Source organism: Bombus pyrosoma, linkage group LG16, assembly GCF_014825855.1.
Source record: "Bombus pyrosoma isolate SC7728 linkage group LG16, ASM1482585v1, whole genome shotgun sequence".
NCBI classification, from domain to species: Eukaryota; Metazoa; Arthropoda; class Insecta; order Hymenoptera; family Apidae; genus Bombus; species Bombus pyrosoma.
The window spans coordinates 5,726,933-5,750,329 of NC_057785.1; the positions used below are offsets into that span (position 1 = coordinate 5,726,933).

Below are 23,397 nucleotides of genomic sequence, written 5' to 3' on the forward strand. Positions count from 1 at the left end.
TGTGGAATTTAGCGAATGCTCATGTGGAACGCTTGAATCAGGCCAATCTTCTCGCCGAGGACGACGAATTCGATGGAAAGATAGATGCAAAAGGGTTTCAAAGGCGTATGCAGATCAATATTATTGAATGGACTGAATGAATGAATATACTTCACGCCTCTGCCTCCCACTTATCAAGATAAAAAAAGAACAGATTTTCTCCTCCATTATGTTTCCTCTGTCTCTGTTTTCCCATTCACAAATCCTGTTTACTGTCGATCTTGAAGTTTCATAGGGACATTTAGTTGGGTCTAAAATTAGATCGAGGATTAGATACAAATACGTAAATGCAGATTATGTAGATTAACATGAGTGGGAGTTTTACTTGGATTTTTATTAGTCACGTTAGACGTAGGATGATCGTGACTTAGAGTTTAATCCGAGTTAAGACCCTACCAGACAAATTTGCATCTCGCGCCTCAACTTCCGCCATGTTTCCACGTCTGAAATAAATTTCCTCATAATTTCGTATATGGAGATAAATACAGAGATACGGAGAGAAAATAAAGGAAAGCTTCAAGTTTTTGAAACACTTAGATTTGTAGGTTAGAAACTTCTCATGTTACTGTGTTAAGTAGTTACTGTATTCCGAAAGTTACTGTCTCAGTTACGTGAGGCAACCTGTACGATTTCTATTACCTTTTACAGTAAATTTGTTTTCCTCCACCATTCTTACCTTCCATATCATTTTCGTAGCTTTTGTCATTCTTTAGCATTTTCATCATTTTTTGTCAATTTATCATTCGCCTTATTTTTCTCGATTTTGACTACTCCTCGTTCTTATCCTTCCTCCACTTCACAGTCGTATTTGTCATCGTTTGCCATACAGACGTACGTTAAAAGAGCTCCGGTTGTAATCTGATCGCAGCTCAAATATCGACAGATAGCTACACGTGTCAAAGACACCGTATATAATTTCTACTATTCACTGACGAAAATTTGTCCTTCTAAATCTGCCCCATTTTTCCCATATTTCTCATCATTTCTGACGTATCTACATTTGAAAAGTTCCGATCGTACTTCCTCGCGAATTCGAGTATTGACAGATGCGCGTCGAGGCATTCGAACTCGCTGAAGCGAGCGTTTCTAGAAGCGCGTGTGTGTTGAAGTTATTTTCACGGGAGAAGGCGATCGCAAATTTACGTCTCTTTGACTACCTCGCTCGTTTCACGACCGTTCGTTGCCTATCCCTCCATAATTCATCCCTTTTCCGGAAAATGAGTGACCGGAGAAAAGCTCGGCTCTTATGTGTAGCTACCTTCAAGATACGAGTCAGAGCGAAAATCTGTCTCACGTGTCTTCCGAGTCTCGCTCGACGACAAAGGATTCCGTGTTCCTTATCTTCTGGCACGGCTGATTTTTTAAATTTTCCTCTTGCCTCTTTTACCCTCGTATAACCTCGTTGCTATCTTCTAATTCAAACTTCGAGTCGAATGTTAGTGTTCGACGATGATGATAGTTGAGTTGATTTTGGTTAGGTTACTTAGGATAGGTTACTTTCTGTAAAAATGTGAAAATAATCGTGCTAGTTTTCTAATGGAATTATCAACGTTATGATACTTTATGAGAGAGTATTAGTAGAAGAGTAATTGGCTTGATAATTTGGCACCATCGTTAATTTAAATTTTGCAAACTGCTACAACAATATACAAATTTCGCATTTAATATCCTCTGCCTGAATATTTTAACCTCAAAATACCCGTTTAATAGCCATTAATAGTCAATAATATTGGTATTGACTAATACTCATTTCATCACAATACACATGTAGTTCCGATCACCAAATCAAACCCATTAAGAGACATCAAAACCATTTTAAAGCCGATCGATATGTATTAACTGCTGAGAAGAACACTTTTTTCTTTTATTTACTCACATCGAAGGATCAATTACCAGTTTCCAATATGGCGTCTTATTAGCGACAACCGATCTGGCGCGGATCGTACGAGAGGAGGCACGGAACTGCGGGACAGCACGTGTAGGTGAACAAACAGGGTGCATTGTACTTATTCGAGGCCCGTGGAAGGGAACAATGGGAGGCTCGTGCTAATTTTAATCGGCTCAGCCACTCGACTCGAGAACCACGAATGCTCCGCGAGAGCAGTTCTTTTTCTCGCGGTCGAGATCGACACGTTCCTTTGTCCCGGCAAGACTTCTCCGATCGACTGTGTCTGAAGACCCACTGAACAAAGTGTCACGGATTACCCCTCTTTGTCGTTCTCGTCCACTCGACCGGCTGTTTAGGTGGTTGGATTCCTGATGAGGATAATGCTTTTGCTGACAGCTGATCTGTGATACCGTCGTGCTCGCGCTCTTTCGCTGGCCGATGACAAATTGGTTCAGGTTAGGAATTCACGCCAGATGACTCTGCGTAGAATCTTCTTTGAATCACTCGAAGAATTTTCTCGGTATTTGGTTCGTTGATACGTGGTTCGATCAATTGAGTTTAGATTGAGATAAAATTTCATTCGAATAATAATATCAAATTTTATTTTTTGACAAGTAAATATTCTAGAATTTAAAGATGATGAATATTAATCGATACATGGCGAAATGAAGAAGTTTATTGGAGGTTATGTTGTTATATATTACCTGGGATTAATTGAAGGATTAAATTCGTACGATTTTGGGGTTTAAAGATATTGAATAATAGAATAGTAATTAGTGAAATTAGGAAGCTTATTAAAAATATGATCTACCGAATATGAATACCGAATTACTTTAAATTTTCAACCATGGAAGGTAACCACATTTTGTGATTGAAAAATTTCTTATGCTAATGTATGTATAACTGTAGGTAGGAGCATCAGAGGATTTCACAGTCTGAATGGAATCACCAACAAAGAAACTGCTAGATCTAAAGAAACCTTCGGTGTAAGGGAACAGCGGCGTGAAATCGGTGATTTTTCTTTTCTACGATGGATGTTTCCTCGGGGATCCATCGCAAATCCAATTTCTAGGTCGTCAAACGATTCCTGTACGCTCGAACACGCACACATACAGGACACACATATCTGATTTCTGTCATAGCAGGGACACAGAAACTTTTCTGCTACGAATGAAAAAACTTTCCGCGACCCTTGTCGCGGTTTTCTAAACAAGAAAACGACACTGGTTCGCTATGGAAGTAGCAAGTTTTTAATCCGAGTGCACGGAACTTCTGATACGGTTTCTCTCGATAGGAACTTTATGTTGGCAGCACTGAAGTGCAGCAATTTGCGAGCGAACTTTCGATAGTCACTAATAGCTCTCCGTTTTTTCTGTTATCGATCTCGCGACGGTTCATTTAAATAGTTTAGAAAAAAGAAAAGAAAACGGGAGAAAGGTTACTGAAAGTTAAAATTACTGAGCAAATGAGAAATGCGATAAGCTGAGATTCTTAAGGGAAAGTGATATAAATGTAAGGAACATTTTCACAAATATTCAAGCATTTTACATATTACATCACTCGTCGATCGAAAATATTACTTTCTAATATTTTTCTCGCCATACGAGTAGTCAAATTTCTAACGAGTAATTTTTTTCGCGAACGGAAGAATTAAAAAATTATCGTGATAAAGTTAAAGCTGAGTATCTAAACTTTGGTTGTTACATTGTCCTGAAACAGCAATGCTAGAAAAGTTACCTTACAAATGTTTGTATCTTCACTAACTTTTTTCAAAGTGAATGTTTCGTTAAAACTTCCATGCCAAAGGAACAGAGAGAACCATCGAACATAGGTTTAAAGATAATTATCAGGTTTGCCAGAGTATTTGCTACAAAATAATATCAATAGAAATACCTGTGCTTGCACGGCTGCGAGGTATAGTTGTGCCTCCCCTAGCTCGAAACGCTTCATAGAGATGTCTTCCTGGAGCTCGGCTACTTTTGTGTAAAGATTGCTTTCAGCGCTCCTGAAATTAAAGAAAGGAAACCGTTTAGCGATTCCCGGGCTTCGTGGAATTAAACCCGCGAACGTGTCGAGTGTTGTAAGCTGGAAATACCAGCACTCGAGAACCGTGGCCCTTTGTAACGTGTTTACCTTTAATAAATTGAACCAGCCACCGAAAAGCGGAACGAGAGGTAATTAGAACGAATTCTTTTGTCAGACATTAATCATTTCTATTCGCGGTTCTATATTTCACTAGTGCTCCACGTTATCGATCGTACCTTCTTCTAAATGCCAGCACCGGCAATATTGTGAAATTACTTTTCCTCAAATCCTAATTGCTAGACTGCTACAAGACCCTACATTTAACGTTTGATCGCTAAGATTTTGGGCTGCCCATTTTGCCGCTCTGTTCCTTGTAATCTTATCTATTCGTGTCATCAGGTTCACACGATTGTGGTATGGTCTATTGAATTATAAATCTCGTATTTGAATCGATAGGTTAACGTATCTACGTTGCATCTGGGAAGACCCAACGTTGAACGTCTAACCAACTAAGATTGGATCACCTACTTTGGCCCTCTACCTCTTCTAACTCATTGAAAACCGTGTCCACTTAAGCCAGGAGATTCACACATTCACAGAGTAGTTTATTAACTTCTAAATATTTGTTCTGGGTGGATAAGTTAACGCACTTTCGTTGCATGCGGATCAACGTATCCAAGGCGTCCTGGAGTCGTGTGATCTCTTGAGCTAGGCTATCGTGCTCCCGTCGTAAATCCTCCATCAGGGGCAGAGTACTGGTTCCTGTTGGTGCTAGTTCGTCCCTCAGCGACGGTATTTGACTGATTCTCTCCATGGGTATTTGTTCTGGCGGACCTGGCGCCACGAACAGCCGCCTGGAGGGCTTCTTCGATGGCGTCGCGGTGGCTGATAGGCTCCGTGCCAAAATCTAGACACAAAATTCTGGTCTTAATAGGTGGAATAACGGCTCGAAGCTATATCTGTAATAGAGTGATCATTATTCCTTGATACCTGAATCTTTTCTCTATTTCTGTGGGATAGGATGATCATGGAATAATCTACTGCAAGCTCTGCTGATAAATGATAATTACAAATCCCATCATTGCATGCTTTGCCAAATATAGACACGATCCATGTGCTCTAAATATAGACCCGATTTCTGTCCCTAGCCATCACCTTTTTCTTTCTTTTTCCTTTCTCGTATATTTATAAAAACAACAAATCCACTTCCTATATTTCTAAAAATCGCAAGCCTTAATCTTCCCAAAACTATTCCTCTTAAGAAGCAACACCAGAAACGGAATAATATCCCTACAGTTCCCTGTCATCTGAAGCTAAGAATCCTAATCTCAACCGAGCATGTAGGACTCTCACAAATAGGAGGATTTAACAGCTTTACGCCTGGCTGACTGGCAAGCTCATCACAGCCCTAATTCGGTTCTGCCGACTGACAGGATTCCCTCCCTTGCCCTCTTCATTCCGCCACTCACAGTACGCAAACAATTGAGTCAAGGCTCATAAACGAGGACAGATAAAGGAAGACTTGGGAAATATAGTCAATCTGACGTACTTGCAAATCATTTAGCGGTGTTATGACTTGGGCCTCTTTCGCTACCGCTAGATAACGTTTCGCTTGATCCCCAGCCCTCTCCGCGGCTGCCTCCGATATTCCAGCCACGCATTTGCAAGCCAATCCACATAACTCCTCGTATACTTCCGCTATTTCACCGAGCAGACCAGGCAGGCACTGTGACTGGTACCGTTCCGTGATGGCATTCGTGGCTTTCAATTGAAGAACGTACGCATTGTGCGCCTCGTAGTAGGCGCGTTTCAGTTCCTGCTCGCTCCCGCCATCTATCATTAAGAGAGAGGCGTAGGCGCGTTTGTAATCCGCGCGGGCACGCTGCAGCTTCTCCTCGGTCTTCGCCACCACCTGCTCGTAGGCCTCGCGATGAGCAAACACCTGCAATATGGAATTTCCTTGGTTTTAGAATCCTCTTTCTCTTTTAATGCTACCAGTTTTCTCCTGTAATTATGGTTTTAGGATTAGGACTAAATCTAGGTTCGGGTGGAGTAGTTTTCAGTTGGGATTTTGCCAAGCTGCAGTGGGTTTTCGATTGTAACAGGTCTCTGAAAATCGACACTGGAATTGGGTACAATCGCTTACTGGAGATTAGTAGATTCGTTAAGAATGAAAAATCTGAATCAAGTTTTGGTTAGGTTGGGGTTAGATGTAGGTTTGGTGGCATCATCCTAAAGCTTCAAATTTGTATCGCGTGCAGCTCTGGATCGATAGTAAATCTCAATTTTCAGATCCACCGAGGTCCGTTAAGGAAATGTTCAAAGCAATTGTATTGGCAACTTTTATCTGCTTGCGAAGGAAGCCCTTGATACCGCACGCGATACGACGATCACATTGAGCTGGAAGCAATCTCGAAGCAGGCAAACGACGCCCACATGCAATTTCTTTGGAAGATTCTCACGTTATCGACGTCGTCAAAGACATTCAGGTGCCTTATCTTATTTTGACTACATCGCACGACAATTTCTCTCTCAAATTTAAACCGCTTTTCGCCACATTCACAGCACATGCCATGGATTTTGAACAAAGTGTTGCCATCAAGGGTTTGTTCGATTTTCGTAGATGCAGAAATCTGAGGCGAATTACCTTCCTGGACTGGAGTTTTCGATGGAAGCTGGCCTCCAAGGTGGGTCTAGACAGCTGCTGTTGGAGAACCGCGGCCAGATCTAAGTGAGCTTCTGCATCTGATTGCACCTGGCGCAGTAAACTTTCCCAAACTCGACGCATCCCGCCGGAATCAACTCTGGTGTCTCCGGATCGGCTGCGAAACTCGTCGACAAGACGTCGTACGGTTGCCGAGTGGCTTTCCATTGCCGCGCCCAGCTCCTGCGCGAACTCTGACACTGTGGAACATAAGTTAGGTTAGGAAACATACTTAAACACATGCTTCGATTTGGCAACAGTTGTAAGATTTCTAATGACCTTGAGTTTCTAGGATCATTAAGAACTAACGTCGAGTCTGTAGAATCGCGCGTGGACCAAATGTCGAGTTTCTAGAATTGGACCCAGTTTCGAAGATCTAAAATCACCTAACCTAATATTAAAGTCCTCAATTCACTCAATACCATTATGGTTACACATAGAATGGCTGGATCTTTGAACGAGAGTACAGAGTTATCTATAACACTTGGAACAAAATGGGAAAAGTGAATAGTAAATTGATCGATAGTCTGTCTCTATATCTTCGACAGACAAATCTGTTTCGGCGAGCGACGTTTCAATCTGTTCGAAGCTACCGTTCGATTAATTAAATGGGACTTTTGTTTAAAACGTTTGGACGAGTGTGTCGAAGGCCGTGGTTGTTCGATGGTTGTTGCATGAAAGCGTAGACAGACGAGAGGGTGCGTAATGTCAGACACAGATCGGGTTCCGCGGTACAGGATACACGAAGCGTCGAGTTCTCTTCAAATATTTCAACACGTGGAGAACTGGCTGGCCGCTCTTGTATCAATAAACAATTACCAGCAGTGAGTAAATGTGGCACAAAGGATGCATTGTGCGTCAGAGATATAGTTGGGTAGAATTATTTCTTTCAACATCTTAAGCTTCAGCATCTTAACATTCAATTTTGAATTTCTCACAGAATTAAGTTTTTCATAGGTCCAAGGGGTTGGGTCCATTTTTCGAAACTGTTGAAATTTCGGTGCCAAGGCGTTTCATCGATACTCACACATTTATATCAATTTGTCTTACTTCTTGTTCTGCGCAGTTGTCAAATTTGCTATGTAAGAAGCTCGAGTATGTTTCTGAGTGAAATAATCCTTCCTCATGCCAACCGTGGTAGAGTTGTTCAAAAATAGTAGACCACGAAGAACAATTAGAGGATCGTGGGATGAATCGATCACCTCGTTAATTATAACGATAATGGTCAGTGTGTTGATTGTACGTTAACGCGAGGCTGCTTCATTAAAAATTAACGAGATCCATCAACCGGTACGTTATCGCCTATAATGGCACTAAGCGTCAATTAGACTAATGGGCTACGTGAGTTTAGGGGATTTAGAGTAGGGTTCGGTGAATTTTCGGGATCATCAGCAGGGCTAGTTGGGTCTACAGCGAATATTAGGTGAATAACAAAGCTACGCGATTTCGAGGTTTCAGTGCTAATAGCACAGAAGGTATTAGACGTTCGACCACAAAATTGGAGGTTAGTGGCAGGTTAGTATTAGGGTTCAATGTTTTTAGCTCATTAGAGATAAGCGTATTTGGAGTGAATATCACATGAATACCAATGCTAGGTAACTTCTAAGGTTTAAGATTAATGGTAGTCAAATTTGATGACTTGTAGATAAGATGGATCTAGTATTAGAGTTAGCTAAGCTCAGGGGCACATTAGGAGAATTTGTTATTACACGATATTAGTGGATGGTATTCGAAGAATTCTCGAATTCCAGAAACGACGATTTTCATGAATCCGTGATAATAAAAAAGGCATTTCGCGTGCATCGACTAAATATTTACGCGTGCAATGATCGCGTGGCTCGTTGACGTATGACGGCCACTTTTAGCCGGATATACAGGCTGTTTCATGATGCACGAAATCCGAAAATAAATACGCATTTCGCGTGGTCAAATCCTCGACGTAACTTAGACGCAACTTGGCCAAGGGAATTGGCAGAGTTTCCTGTCTCTGACGTAAAATCGATCGAAATTTTTATCTTTCTGTCGGACTTGATGGAACATCGGATGTCGTGGTACTTTTACACAGCAGATATTTATAAACGAATTACTAAATTAGAATTTTTTAGATATCAGCTAATTTAGGAAACAAAGCAACTATAGTATTCTATTGTCAAATAGCTGAAAATTAGTCATACTTTGTACTTTATGTAGAAAATAGAGTCAAAGATGGCGATTTTTAGGTTATGTCAGATTGTACAATTACGTAATTGAAACATCTGATCGTTAAACCGTTCAATTACCACGGTTACATGTTACGTAGCTAACGATTAGATTCCACACAAGTGGTATACGTCCACTTTCCCTAAAAATCTATTTTAACATTTCATCGACTTGCGATCGTGGCAGATGTCAATCGAATTTCGATACTTTAATATCGAAATCTTCGATATCATTGCTGACATTACATTTGTTTTAACTGCACCTGCGAAATATTTCGACAATAATACTTCGTTCTGACGTGTCTCATGTTATCTCACATATCACATATTGCGTGATGTACTCTCGTTGTTTTTCTTTTTTTTTTTTTTTATTAATGTTCGCCCTTGTATGTCCCATCCAACGACTATGTTGCAAATCGGCTCTCATTGATCCTCTTAAGATTTTCCATTGTGCTCGATTTGATATCAATTTTATTCGTCTTTGTTTCGTTGTGTAACAAGCAATCCATCCATTTTAATTTCATAGAAATCGAGCTTCACGTTGGAGAAACGGAGGCGCTTAAAGAAGATTTTAAGGTAATTCACAAAGGGAGAAATTATGATAAGTGAAGCGGAATTCCATTGGTGAAAAAAGGAGCAAACATCTTTGATTCTTTGTGCTATGAACCAATTCGTGCATTCTGCTTGACACGTGTCTCTCCCTTCAATATTCGATTATCGGTTGTAACAGTAAAATAATGTTTTATAGAAATGAAATAGAATTCTTGAAATAGAACAGAGTAATTTATTTTCGCGTATGTTCGTCATAGAGAGACACGTGCCTGCGTTTTTCAGCGGATCTGTAATTACTTTATTATTTGAGTTTGCAAGGTTGGAGAAGTTTTAAATTACAATCACACGGGAAAGAAAGTCCCTAGAGAAAAACTCAATTATTACCACTGACGTTCCCCGAAACAGTGTTGCCAACGACGCGGCTGGTTAACGAGCACGGAATTGACATTCAATTACGCGGACGTGTTCTAAAAATAAAGGGGCGGCTCGATTAATTCCGTGACACGGTAAACTTCACACAGGTCTAACGAAATAAGCCAGCTTGAAATCTCGCCATCAGGTATTAATATTTTTCTCGTTGCAGACGAAGCTGCATTTCCTGATTAACTCGCGACAGCTACCATTGGTCCTCAATTTTGTCCGCTGAAGCAGACGAGGTTAGGAACTAAAAAAAGAAAGAAAATGTTACTATAAATAAAGTAAAAGTTACTATAGTTGAGTCATATATACACGTGTACGTAAATGAACAGAGAAGTTTGGATTAGGTTACTACATTTTTCCATACTCGATCATATTTTAAATGTTGTATTACGTACAATGAAGAACCATTAATAGAACTAATAATGGATTTCACCGTGTCGAACACGCGTAGGATGGAAATTAGAATGGAGAGTTTCAAATCTAAGTAATTTAATCGAAATTTAAGAGCAATCTAATGAAATACACATTTAACACGAAGTAAAAATTTCAGTAATTTAATTCAACAAAGGTAGGTACAAATACATAACCTAATTCAAACCTATGGCAAAGCTAATCGTACATGTATTTGTATATATGTGTTTGTCGTTTTAGGTTTGAATTAGGTTATGATCAGGTTACTTAAATCCTTAATTCACGTTAAACGTGCATTTGGAATCCGAAGTTTAATGAAAAACGGGTGACAAACGAGCATATTCACATTCGGATCACCGTGTTCAACTGATTTAGAGATGATACGACTTTGTAGCGGCAATGCCAGGACGATCAGGTTGCAAAACGAATGAAGTCATTCTTCTACAATTTCATGGATTCGGTTCAACTTCAACCTCGAGTAAGATTAAAATTAAAGTGCCCTAACCTCGGCGGCAATATTCGAGAAATTAATACGTCGTATGCTGCGACGATTAATAAACGGCCCAGTAATACCAACGTGAGAGAGAAATTATTCCTAGCAGCAATTTTTCAAAATGTTTGGATACATTTGATTCGGATTGCGTCATGCTTCGCAGAGAATACGAGACGCCGGCTATGTGGATCGTATCTGGAAACGAAAAGAACTTAGCGAACCCTCGACTCATCCCGGAAGCGATTTGTCCCAGAAAACTTCCGACGCGTTAAAGAACCCCTGAACACGGCAACCAGACATCTCCCTTGACTCCGTGTTGAAAAACGTTTCCTTCGATTTTCGCTTCTTATTTTCGTCGCAAGTTTCAAACGACAAATACCATTTTTAAGCGTCTTTCTCTTTCTTCCACGAGATTTCTTGCGTATCTGACATTTCGTGTACGAAAGAATAATTTTTAATATTAATATATTAATCCTCAATTTTTAATTCTTCGGTATTATCAGGTATCAACAATTCTGTTACGCATCATCATTCTGTACGTATAAATCATTTTTCATAATTTCACGGTGGTTTCTTTGTTTGTTCTTGGTATATATCAAACAATGGTTAATATTTATTTATACAAATATACTTTTTTTGTACGAGTACTGTGTTCCTTGTACCTGGCACAAAAATTATATTTCGGACGTAAATTAAAAGTTGATCTCTTAGCATCTTAAACTTCAATTTGCATAATAATCCTGATCGCCGGGAGGATTCCTAAAAGGAATTCAGCAGCGACTCGCCGAAATAATCTGCTTTCTGGTTGTGTTGAATATTGCAGGAAGTCATTGCAGGAAAAGAAAAGGAGAATGCTTTCTGAATCAGTGAGATTAAGATTGGTTTGCCTAATGAATAATCATAACTCGTGTCTCCCAGACACCATTCCGCTATAATTTTCAATTTTTTTCATATCGCTTCTTTTTATCATAAAGAAACGCTCAGAAGAAATTATTCAGATTTTCTCTTCTGTTTCTTCCGAATACTGCGTTATAAAAAATAGAGGAGAACATCTGTTCTGCGTCAAAGACTCGTTTCAGTCAGTCTTTCTATGCCGTACCATAAATATTTTTTGCTTAACACGAGAGGGCAAAGGAATTTCTCAAATTTCTTTTCCCACAGATTTCTTCTCTTTCTTTCCCATTCTGCTTAAATATTGCAAGAAACTGTTACATGCGAAGGAAGAAAGACAAACACATCAGAATTTCTCTTGGGCAATTCCTAAGGTCACATTTGGCCAGACAAAAAAATGATTGCAATGGTCTTCCTGAAGCTTTTTTCTATTTTTGTAAAAAGCGTAACCAGTTTCATGCTCAAGAAGGAAGCCAAAATCAACGAACATCTACTTCTATAGAACATCACAACAAATTGATAAAAACCTAACCTCTACAAAAGCCAGCTGCTAAACTTTGTTGCAAAGTTACAAGTCGTTAAATTTTCATTTTATTATACCTTCGTCAAAAATAGAAAGAATTTCGCTTGCAGAAGCTTGTCAAAATGAAAAAATTTCCCTTTTTATATTTCCATTAGGTTGTTACAACGCAGGACCCTAAAATATCATAAGCCAATATTTCACGAATACTCCTCCTAACCTACAAAACAAAGTTAAAGAAGAAAATTTCATTTACTAGGAACCTCTTCGAAAAACACATTTCTTTCCCTTATCCACTTAAACGTTGCAAGAAATCGATAAAAAAAAAAGGAAAAAAAAGAAGGAAGAGAGAAATGGCAGAAGCTCTCCTGATCCAGTTGCCAGGGTTACCTGCCGGTAACCTGAGCCGGTTTCGCGGAGACTTTTCGTTTAGGCGAGTGCTTTCATTAAGGTCGTTGTTTGAATACGTCCGTCTCTGCGATCGATGTGCACGCGTCCGTGTCACCAGGTTCCTCCAGATAACGGGAATCGATTACACGGACGAAGCGGCGTAAATAGGCTGGTTCTCCATCGCTTGTTTTACCAATGCAAATCCTCCTGTTCCTCTACCGATCGATGTTTACGCGTTCGTAGAAAAATGTGTTTCAACCCTGAGCCGCGTCCCTCGTGTCAACCTGACAAGCTTCTCCCTCTAAAACATTAAATTACTCCACCATTTGTAGAACCACTCTCCTGAAACTTGTTGACTCTGACGGCCGAACGAATTAGTATAATTAGAGAAAAATTAGTGCGAATGCGCTTGAAAGACAAAGAGGAAAATTCGCTATTTGTCCGTTCGTCTCACTGACGTTCTATCGCTTCGTCTAGAGAATTCACAAAATTGTTATAAACCTAGTGCATATATTACTGTTGTATAAGAAATCGCAGGAAAAAAATCATACAATGAAAATATCAACAAGTTCAGATTCATTGCTACAACAAACTTGTCAAGTGGAGTATTGTAAAGGTTACGAAATTTGATAATAAGATAATTTGTAAAAAGTGCAGCGAAGATGAATGAGATATATCTCTATATAAACGAAAGTGTAATTTTATTTCAGTTTATAATTGAAATTAAGCAACAGTAAATTTGCACGAAATTTCCTCAAAGTTCATCATTTTATATACATTCAGTTATAAATTAGCCATTATCTGAGTTAATACAAAAAACTATTACTTTTTTAATCACCGGTCATTTTGATTGCACACGGTAGAAATATACACGAAGTGTGGATAGGTTTAGTGTTAAGTCGCTGGGAACGAGACACGAACGAGGATGTAGAAGAATGTCTAGTATTTTTTAGTTCTATGTAGTTCTATCTAGTTCTATCTAGTTCTATCTAGTTCTTTTTTTTCTTTCTTCTTCTCAGAGATGAACATTTCACTGTTTTAGGAAATTTCACCTTTATGGTATCTTTTAAAAAAAATTTAAAAAAAATAAAATGGGAGTTTTTTGAAAAACAAGATACGATGTTCATGGTGTTTCTCTATGAACACTATGATTTTAGGTTGATGTTATCTCGCGTTATTGTCCATCTCGCTTTCTCTTCTCGCGGCTATAGTGATCACGATACGCGTATGTCGATCAATTTTGTTAAAAGTTACAATTAAATCAGATTTGATACGAGGGGGAAATTTTTGCATTCGATATTTCCTCGTTTTGTTCGAACGAGTCTGATGAACTTTGGTACTGGAATTTCGAATAATCGATTAGGTATAACAGGTTTCTAATTGCGAATAGGACCACGTCTCTAGTCAGTTTGCTATTTGACACCTTCAATTATTCACGTACGTGTCAATTCCAATGAGCAGGCAATCGATACAGCTGCGTTCGAGGCACACGAGGCACGCAGTGAATTGTCATGGATGACCGATGAATATAGAGCCATCAGGTCAATCGTAAAATAATTAGCTGTAAGCCTGATCGATAATCTGTCCACTCTTCCCGTCACAGCTTTTACTCCTCTTCCACTTTCAACTCGCGGATTTCTATTTCACCTTTTTCATCTTCGACGTTTTATTTCCAATTATTATCTAGTATTATTATTTGCAATATTTTATTTATAGTATATTATTATTATTATTATATTATCATATTATTGGTATATTATTATTATTATTATATTATCATATTATTAGTATATTATTATATTATCATATTATTAGTATATTATTATTATTATATTATATTATTATTATTATATTATATTATATTATTATTATTATTATTAGTTTATAATTATTGTTTAAAGATAAAATAAAGATCCGAAAGCCATTCTGTGTTTGCAAATTATGAATTACGGAGTTATAGAAAAATGATCGAATCCTACATCGTAAAAATAGTATGCTATGAAAAAGAAATAAAATTTCTCGCATAAGGAAATTAATATTTAATAAATAAACGTTCACCTATTTATATATTTATGCTTGTACATTTATTATTTGTTATATATTTGCGTTAAATTTCATTCAACATAATCGAGGAATAATAAAAGCTCACGGGCTTTCGCCTATATCTCAAGGTCATCCCTTTACACCCAATTCTGAGCCAGCAAGGGACCGCGAGGAAGATAAATTACATCGTTCCCTATCAAATGGTTTGTCACGCTGTAATCCTCAGCAGTTCGAAAATTTTATTGATCCGAGACAAGGAACAGCAAGAAAGCAGGAACAAAGTTTTTAGACTGCAGATAAGTGACAGTAATCCGATCACTGTCTGTCTTATTCTACTTCAGGTCAGACCATCGACCTATTCCACTAGTCTGAGCACCGCCTGTCTCCTTCTACCGATCTAATTCTACTTATCAAACTACACAGAATATAGTTAAGAACAGCAAACAGTCGACGAAATGCAATAAGATTTCACTTATCTAACACACACGTTGCCATCAGAATGAGCTACCTTTCAACAGTTGCATATGTTCTTCGTCAAAACTGGACACACGTATTGGACTAATATTTAGGCCACGGATCTTTTTGCGTTTAACTGCTTGCTATAATTTGTAATTCGTGCAATCACGTTAAAAGATATTACTTGAATTAAATCGCTCAAAACACGTGTCTATAGCAGCGGTTTGCAAACATTTTTCATCTCATGGCACGTATAAAGCGATTGTTGAGATTCTCAGCAACACCAATGAATATAAATATTTGCCCCGAGACGCGGTATTCACAGAGCTGTTATCATTTTTCTTTGACGATCTAAGGGATGAAAGATGGTGCCTCTGAGTGAATAATTTAAAAATTGTTGCGTTACAACGAAAAAAGAAGGAAGAAATCCTGGATTTATAGGAACGAGCGTGTTGAAGGTTCGGATTCAAGGCACCAAAAGACGAGCGGGTTCTTAACTATTGAACACTCTAACGAGGGTAATTCCTAATCCCTGGCAAATAGACATCAAGCTTATTTGCATCGCCAGAGGCGATATCGATCGCCCCGTCTCATGAAAATTGACGTGACAGGGTTAATTGAAAGGGCGGGAGACGTTAGCCCGCGGGGGTTCGACTATCGAATTCCAAAGAACTGTTAATTATGCCCGTAGCGAATAACGAAGATGATAAACGCGAGACGTCGTCTCAAGTTTCCTGGATTTCACGTTTATCGTACCTCTGTCACGCCAATTAAGACCGAGGCTTATATTTGATTATATTTAAACGCGTTTTCAATGGATGAATACCGTGGCTCATATATGGCCACGAAGCTGGTCAAGAAATCGCTTCGTCATATCTCTTGCCTCGCATTAAAATCGTGGCAATATGAAAGAACGTTTCCTCTTTTCAAGATCAAATTTCGTCTTGGAGGAAACAGAGTTTGATCATGTTTGATCGTGTTTGATCAAGTGTCAGCTACGCATGTACTTAATGGCCATGAAGAAGGCCAAGAAATTTCTTCGTATGCTTCGCATTAAAATTGTGGCAATATGGAAGAACGTTTTCTATTTTTAAGACCAAGTTTCGTCTTGGAGGAGACAGAGTTTGATCGTGTTTGATCATGTTTGATCAAGTGTCAGCTACGCATGTATTCAGTGGCCATGAAGAAGGCCAAGAAATCTCTTCGTATACTTCGCATTAAAATTGTGGCAATATGGAAGAACCTTTTCTCTTTTCAAGACCAAATTTCGTTTTGCAGGAAACAGAGTTTGATCGTGTTTGATCATGTTTGATCAAGCGTCAGCTACGTATGTACTTAATAGAATTTATAACTCCATTTTCTAAAAGAGCTCTTCAACTGCAATGTAGCCTCCAACTTTAATCCAACGTAGAAAGGAAATGGAAAAAGCAACTGTCTGCAACCGGTTGAAAGATCGCCTGAAAAAATGTGCAATTTGAACTGGACTAGCGCACATTTTTGGGCACACGGGAGCAGCAACGTAGCCAGGACGATTTATCGTATCGCAGTTCGTCCCGTCTGCTCGGATATCGTGAGGAATTACAACCGTGTAACGTATCGCCGAGATACGTGGACCATGGGGCGATCATTTCTAGGGAATGTGTGGTGACGCGTGGCTTACGTGGATCAACAGTGAAATATGATGGATGACTGGTCGATTAATGTGGCCGGGATCAAGTAATCCGAACCCGATCTCCCTCGATCTCCGACTTTTCATGGCGCTGTGAATTATCGCGCGGACACATGAAACCTGTTAACGCCACCGGCAAAGCTTTGTCTTCGATTCTTTCCAGCTTGTTGTACTCGGAGAATGTTCGAGGATAAAGAATATCCCAAGAAGCTTCTTCTACTTGAGTCTTCAAAGCCTGGTCTTCTCTGGTTTCGGATGATTTTGTTGCAAATGTAACTATTTAAAAGGCAAATTTACAACGCAGAGTTGTGTGTCCTCGCTGTTAGGTCAGGAATTAAAAAATATCCCTGGCAAGTAGATCGATTACGCGATCTATTCTTCTGTAAACCTGAAGATAAGACGACCTTCGAAGGTAGACCTGATCCACGTGCTCAAAAATCTAAGCTACGCGACCAGCCACGAGTTTTTCAAAGTTCCTCGCTACATAAAGTCAGAGCTGTAATCTATTTTCGGTGCACGTGTAGTGACAACAACTTGGGGGAATGCAAACGTCCCATGGTCAGGAAGTGCAACAGTCGCGCGACAGTTGATCCGCAGCCAAAATTTCGCTAATCGTCGAGCGAGGCACCAGTGGCCATGAATCGTTTATGGCAGCTGTGCAACGGTTGACTGAACTGACATAGAATCTGTTAAACAAAACGTTAATCAAAACGTTACCCACGCGATTTCATATAAATGGCCCTTTAAATCGCACCATTTAACTCAGGCAAGTGCGTCACTGATGAAAAATCATCGAGGACACGTAACGAGTGAAAATCAGAGATTCAGCTGTATCCAAAATACATGCAGCATAACCTCGAGTATTCTGTGTCCCAATTCTCATCGGGATCAAAGGATTTCTTTCAACGTTCACCCTAAATTGCGAATCATCCTGTGGGATCAGTGAAATTGGGGATGAGATGAGGTGGATAGCACGTGCATTAAAACGGTATTAAAAGTCGTTCAGTAGCTTTAGAGGTCACTAGGACCTCGCGAAAATATGAAACAATTACGCGAGACTGGAGGGCACAGAGGACAACAAAGGATTCAATTTGTCAGGTAGAACGCGAAATAGATAAAGGAAAATAGCATTGTTAGCCTGATTCTCCAGCCAGTTTGCAGTTTCAACTGTTTCAGTCGAGGCAGACAGAGTTGATTAGGCGAGCACCGTGGGTTTTACCACTAGGAGATTTAATCCAGGATCAAACTTCGCTCAACGAAAAATTAAGAATCGTTGAACGAAGCAGCAGGACCAGGAAATAAAATTGAAACGTCCTGGATTCGGATATAGGATCAAACTCTGTTAAAGTTTATTGGATCGATCGTGAGTTTGGAAAATGTGAAACCAGATTACACTGCAATAGACAAAGATAAGTCATCATTGGTGTAATTCATTCATTTGTTTTTGAATTTTTATATGAACCAATGGATTAAATTAGGATTAATTTTGGATCAGAGAAGAATTAAATACATAGAAGTATAATAAGTTTACGATAGTACAGTAATCAAAGTTTATCAGATCAATCATAAGAAATTAGGTCAGACAAAGCGTATATGAAGACAGATCAGTTCCTCCAACTTTTACAATTTAAAATGGACTTTAAATAAATTCGCGTCACGTCTAATGAGGTTTATTAATGGATACATTAGTTCAGTTCAAGATAGGAGTTGATAAATCCAAAGAAGAGTTAAAAACTAGAAAGCTTGAAAGGGTCAGATCTAGTTTTGATGACAGAATCAAATTCTGTCCAGCTGATCATAAGATACCAAAGAATATAGGTTAGGGTAAACAAGGCCAAAATATGGGGCAACCTAGCCAGCTTAGTCAAACAAAATAGTATATTAAGATAGATCTGTGTCGATGATGCAATTTTCCCACTTTTCATATTACACAACGTAGTCCAGTTTAGTCCCTGACAAATACCATTGGATTTCCTAGGGATTATTTACTAGAGATTAATCTAGAATCAATCCAGCATCAGGGAACCCGAAAATAAATCTGTCAATAAGCTTGAAATAAGTTCCTCAAATCAGATATAACAGGAGTTTCGACAAGACTCTATCAGATGGATTATAAGACACCAAAGGTTAGGCTAGAAGAGATCAGAACTAAATTTGGCCACCCAGTTAGCCCAATTAAACATCAGAATGTACGTTGTTTGAATCGGTTTCCATACTACACAGGGGAATCCAATTCAGTCCATGTCGAATATTATTAAGCCTACCACTAGATAAATTAACCTAGAACCAATCTAGACTCAGAAAAGAACTAAACCATCGATCACCAGAGGCAAACAGAGAACCACTCGATAAACCTGAAGATTTTATATATTACATACTTCCGATAATAGCATCGGATTTATCAGATCATATTGCAGAGGATACAGGTTAGGTCAAACAAGGCCACAATATGAGGCAATCTCCGAAAAGATAAATCAGTTATAAATAATACAGTTATAGCACAAAGTCCAATTCAGTTTATGCCAAATACTATTGGTCTGGCCACTAAACGGATTACCCTATAACCAATCTGGGGTTAGAAAAAAAGCCAAACACGTTAGACCCTAGAAATAACCTGTCAATAACCCTAGAGGTTCCTAAGATTAGGTATATTTTGTGCGACGGAGAGAGAAGCAGGAGATGTCGTATTAGTTGCCAGGTGATAAAGGCGAGGCTTCCTGTCAGTAATGGCTACGAAGGATTAAACTTCTGACATGGTTGGATCGCCACAGATAAAGAAAAGCGAAACTTGGCTAGATTACATGCGGAAGGTCCAACTTCCGTGGATTACAGCCCAAGGCCTCGACTCTCCAGGAGTTCTCGGTCTCCTCGGTTCTCGGTTTCCTAGAGGCTTGGCTAGAGCGCGCGGTAATTGCCCCGATAATTTTAGCCGAAATCTCTTGAGTCTCATCCTTGATATCTGGCGTCATGAAGGCGACTGTAATTATAGAAGGAATGACGAAATTCCCATCGGCCCAGCGATGCACCCGGAAAAGTAGGCGATCCGTCCTTCGGCCGGACGTCGTCTACTTTGGCCCAATTGAATCACCGCTACGCCTGGAATCCGGGACCCTTTGCGACTGAGACATAGCACTTCCAGTAGTATTTGACATAAGGTGAAACTGGACTACATCGTGTAATATGAAATGTACAAGAACAGCATCAATTACCCTTGTTCTATCCTGGTATACTGCTTTGTTTAATTAAACTGACTACTGGGTTGCCCTATATTCTGGTCTCATCGCACTAAATCTCTCATGACTATCATAGAAGATTAATTCCCATGGGGGGAGCAAAGAGTCGTATAGCGATATTTTTGGATGCTGCTGATCTAGAAAAGATCGTTGTGAAATTGACGTAGAGAACAGGGACAGTTGGATGAGAGGATCCTCGAACGTTCAAGCAGTTCAGTTTCAACGTTCGAGTGCAATCCTTTAGGTCAAGTGCTGTCAGCTTCGTAGAATTCGAGTGTATCAACCGATGGTTCGAATTACAGACATTTTATTGGGTTTATTTTATATTGCTTAACCTGGATTTGATATTTCCATTGTTTCAGGACTAGATGGTCTGATTTTGTTGCGATGCTAGAAATTGTGTACAGGATGTGACAGGAGGAGATCACTCCGTAGACAGAATTTAGTTGAAAATGTCCTGAATATTTTGCGCATTCCAGCAATTTGAATAAGGAAGACTTCTAATAAAGTAATTATTGAAAAACTCATTGTTTCCTTGCATTATCTTCTTTCCTGTATATTTTTCATTCTCCTTTCTTCCGTCCGAGTTTTATTAAATTCTCAATACCTTCAACGTCAAAGTTCTGCTTGCGCTCGTTCGAAATTTTCATATCTAATTCAAATGGACAAGCAACTTCATTTCCAAGATACCTCGACCCAGATTCCTGTAATTTTTCCTAAAACTTCCAAGTGAACATGATTGGCAAAATTGGTTTACCGATACCGGCAGGTTTTATCAAAGATTCGAAAGCAGCAATTCCCTACTCTTGGACATATCCTCAAGCAGAGTGAGCCAGGGAAAGGTCAACCGTCTATTTAAACTGTGCATTATTATAAAGCTTAATGGAGCTCCATTAATGCAGCTGCTAGCGAGGATGGAGCAAGTAATTACAGTGGCATGAAACTTCCGTACAATTTACTCAGTTTCCTCCTCTCTTGTTCGTTCGTGTTAGCTCGCCATCAGAACCATGTCACTTAACAAATTAGTATTTGCGATACTGTGTAATCATCATTCGATAGGTATCACCGTGTCGATATGTTTCACCGTACTCTTGAATCCCTGGATCGATTCTCTGGGATTGAAATGATGCTCGCAGAAACGAACACACACGTCTCGTTCGGTAACACATTATGTTGGATAATGGGAGAGCAAACGATGCTTTGGAATACCATTCGATCTAGCCAAGTGCATGGGAATATTGTACTGATCAAGCCTGACCAATTTGGGCTGTGGTATCACGTATAGCCACGATAGCCAATATAGTCGTGAATTAAAGCAACGACTATCGGATAATGTTTTGAAAAGGCAGTTTATCGAAGATACTGCGGTTTCAGTGAAATTTGCATGGGAGATGAATTGATGGTGAATATTCGTTGGCAATGATCCACGCTGAAAACGAAATAGTCTTCAGGCCTAACGTCAACCAAATAGAAGCTAGCTAAATGGTTAGCAATTTAAACACTTTGAACCTAACCTAACTCTAAGAATATCCACTAGGAAGCAGGCACAACCGCATTGAGACGAAACACAAGTTAATACTAACTCGTGCCAAATGGACCGAAAGTGTGATCTAAACTGAATCCTAACCTGCAAATAATCTACATCAATCTGGTTTAACCTAATTTAACTTACCTCATCTAAAACTAATTTCTGTTTAAACGACCAATCCAGTGATATATCTGCTCCAAACCCACTATAACTATTGTTCTAATTCAGAATCAGATTTTCGTTGCTTCGTCCGTAATTTGCTTTGCTAAATCGAATTAATAGCACGTACGAGATCAATTTTATACGAATTTCATGAAACGTGACGCGGTTATGTTTAAATTAGATCTGAATTACAAGGCCGAGTTTAGATTGAGTTTAGATTAAATTTCGCTTTCTTTTGCAGTATGTTTCGATTATATAGGTTAGGATTTATTGTGTTGGCAACTAAGTGACTGCGGGTGTTGTCATTAGGCGGTATTGACAAAATCCGCAATCACTTAGTTGCCAACCCAATATTTGAGGTTAGGTTTACATTAGATTTGCAGTTGATTTCTGGGTGTCTTTGATCTACTTCAATAGTAATCAGGTCAAGTTTTGATTACATGTAGCTTACGTTAGAAGCCAACTTTCCCTCTGAATCTTCAATCGAATCTTCTACAACTCATGCCAGTGTTTCGTATTATACGACGAAACACGAGCAGCCTGGCATTCAAATTCCCGATTAGAACGTCCGAAAACGAAGTTTCTGCCGGGAATCTAATAAGATTGTACGCTACGCCCTATCAATTATCGTTACAGATCGATTGATTTATCAGCAGACCATGGCTGACCATAATGGCATTATTTAACGACGTTATTTCGTCCTGTCGTTTAATCGAGTTTCCATGTAAGCTGAAACCTCGCCACGGCTTCTGCCTACGTTTTCATTTTTAGAAGCCATCCTAAATTTTATTATCTGCCTAATGGCCCCGCTACGTTTGGCTTCGTTGTTTACCGTTTCGAAAGAGTTCGCAGGTTTCGTGGAATTCTTCTTTTTATCGTTTTTACAAACAGTATCGTTCGTTTTATTGTTGCGGTATGTCGTAAGTGTTTCCAACGTATTGCAGAGATCATTTTTCACATTCTTTCACAGGCAATCTGGATCTTTTATTCTTCGGCCTATTTTTTCTTCTTCTTCTTTTTTTACTGTTCTAGGTTTTCGTGCGAGATAAAAATATAAAAAAATTCTCTGCTACTTATCGACGTTTTTATCGTAATAGACGTAATTTAAGTGAAACGGTTGATATCTTCTTTCAATAAAAATAGAAGAAAAAAAAGGGAGATGTAAGAAAGTCCAAGTTTGATTATGATGGGTTAAGTTGGAGCATGAGTTATGGATGAGGGGATGGTGTTACATGATATTCGACTCTTAAATGAACAAGAACAAACTTAGGTATTCACTAAGGGTTTCTACCCTTTTTATTCTTCATAACTTTTTTCTCTTCCCAACTTTCTGTTTCTTTCCATCTCTTCTTTTCATTTTCTTCCTCCACTCTCTCTCTCTCTCTTTCATCCTTCCACTCTCCTCTTTCTTTATTTTTCTTCCCCTTTTCTCTACATTATTTCTATTATTTTTATTACTTTACTGTATCTTCTCAGAGATATAGAGATTTCTCATATTTACACAAGACGTTTTCCATTCTACACTGAGAAAATACTAAAATCTCTATTGCACCAAATCCTTTTCACATTAAACTCTCTTACGTAACGCGGATTCTCTATGGAAAGGTCTTGAGAGACCTTAAAATTGTCGTCTTTATCCCATATGAAATACCTCACCTTTACCATTCGGGTGAATACATATTTTTCGAGGGCACATAGTACTCCAGCGATCCAAATCCACGTTAACCACATTATTTTTTTTTCTCACGAAAAAGAGAAAAAGAAAAAAAGTTCTG

General features: G+C 39.0%; 1 protein-coding gene and 2 long non-coding RNA genes across 7 annotated transcripts in view; 2 read left to right on the forward strand and 1 right to left on the reverse strand.

The window, feature by feature from the left end:
* Nucleotides 1–23,397, reverse strand: part of LOC122576697 — a 75,799-nt gene that overhangs the window by 15,781 nt on the left and 36,621 nt on the right. For 3 of the 4 annotated variants that reach the window (XM_043747362.1, XM_043747361.1, XM_043747360.1), the window contains 4 exons: nucleotides 6,600–6,856; nucleotides 5,502–5,894; nucleotides 4,603–4,859; nucleotides 3,821–3,932 (listed from right to left, as the gene is read on the reverse strand). In XM_043747362.1, the coding sequence (XP_043603297.1) occupies nucleotides 3,821–3,932; nucleotides 4,603–4,859; nucleotides 5,502–5,894; nucleotides 6,600–6,856 (1,019 nt within the window). Of the gene's footprint in view, nucleotides 1–3,820; nucleotides 3,933–4,602; nucleotides 4,860–5,501; nucleotides 5,895–6,599; nucleotides 6,857–6,935; nucleotides 7,092–23,397 lie in introns of those variants that run through there. The other variant, XM_043747363.1, reaches the window with a different exon arrangement.
* On the forward strand, nucleotides 3,958–6,714 carry LOC122576701. Its single transcript, XR_006319861.1, has 3 exons — nucleotides 3,958–4,101; nucleotides 6,245–6,441; nucleotides 6,576–6,714. It is a non-coding gene; the product is annotated as an uncharacterized LOC122576701 (long non-coding RNA).
* Nucleotides 7,905–14,185, forward strand: LOC122576700. Of its 2 annotated transcripts, XR_006319860.1 has the most exons (4): nucleotides 7,905–7,946; nucleotides 9,381–9,912; nucleotides 9,990–10,394; nucleotides 10,478–14,185. It is a non-coding gene; the product is annotated as an uncharacterized LOC122576700 (long non-coding RNA). The 2 variants fall into 2 exon arrangements; XR_006319859.1 differs by lacking the exon at nucleotides 7,905–7,946 and having other exon boundaries at nucleotides 8,293–9,912.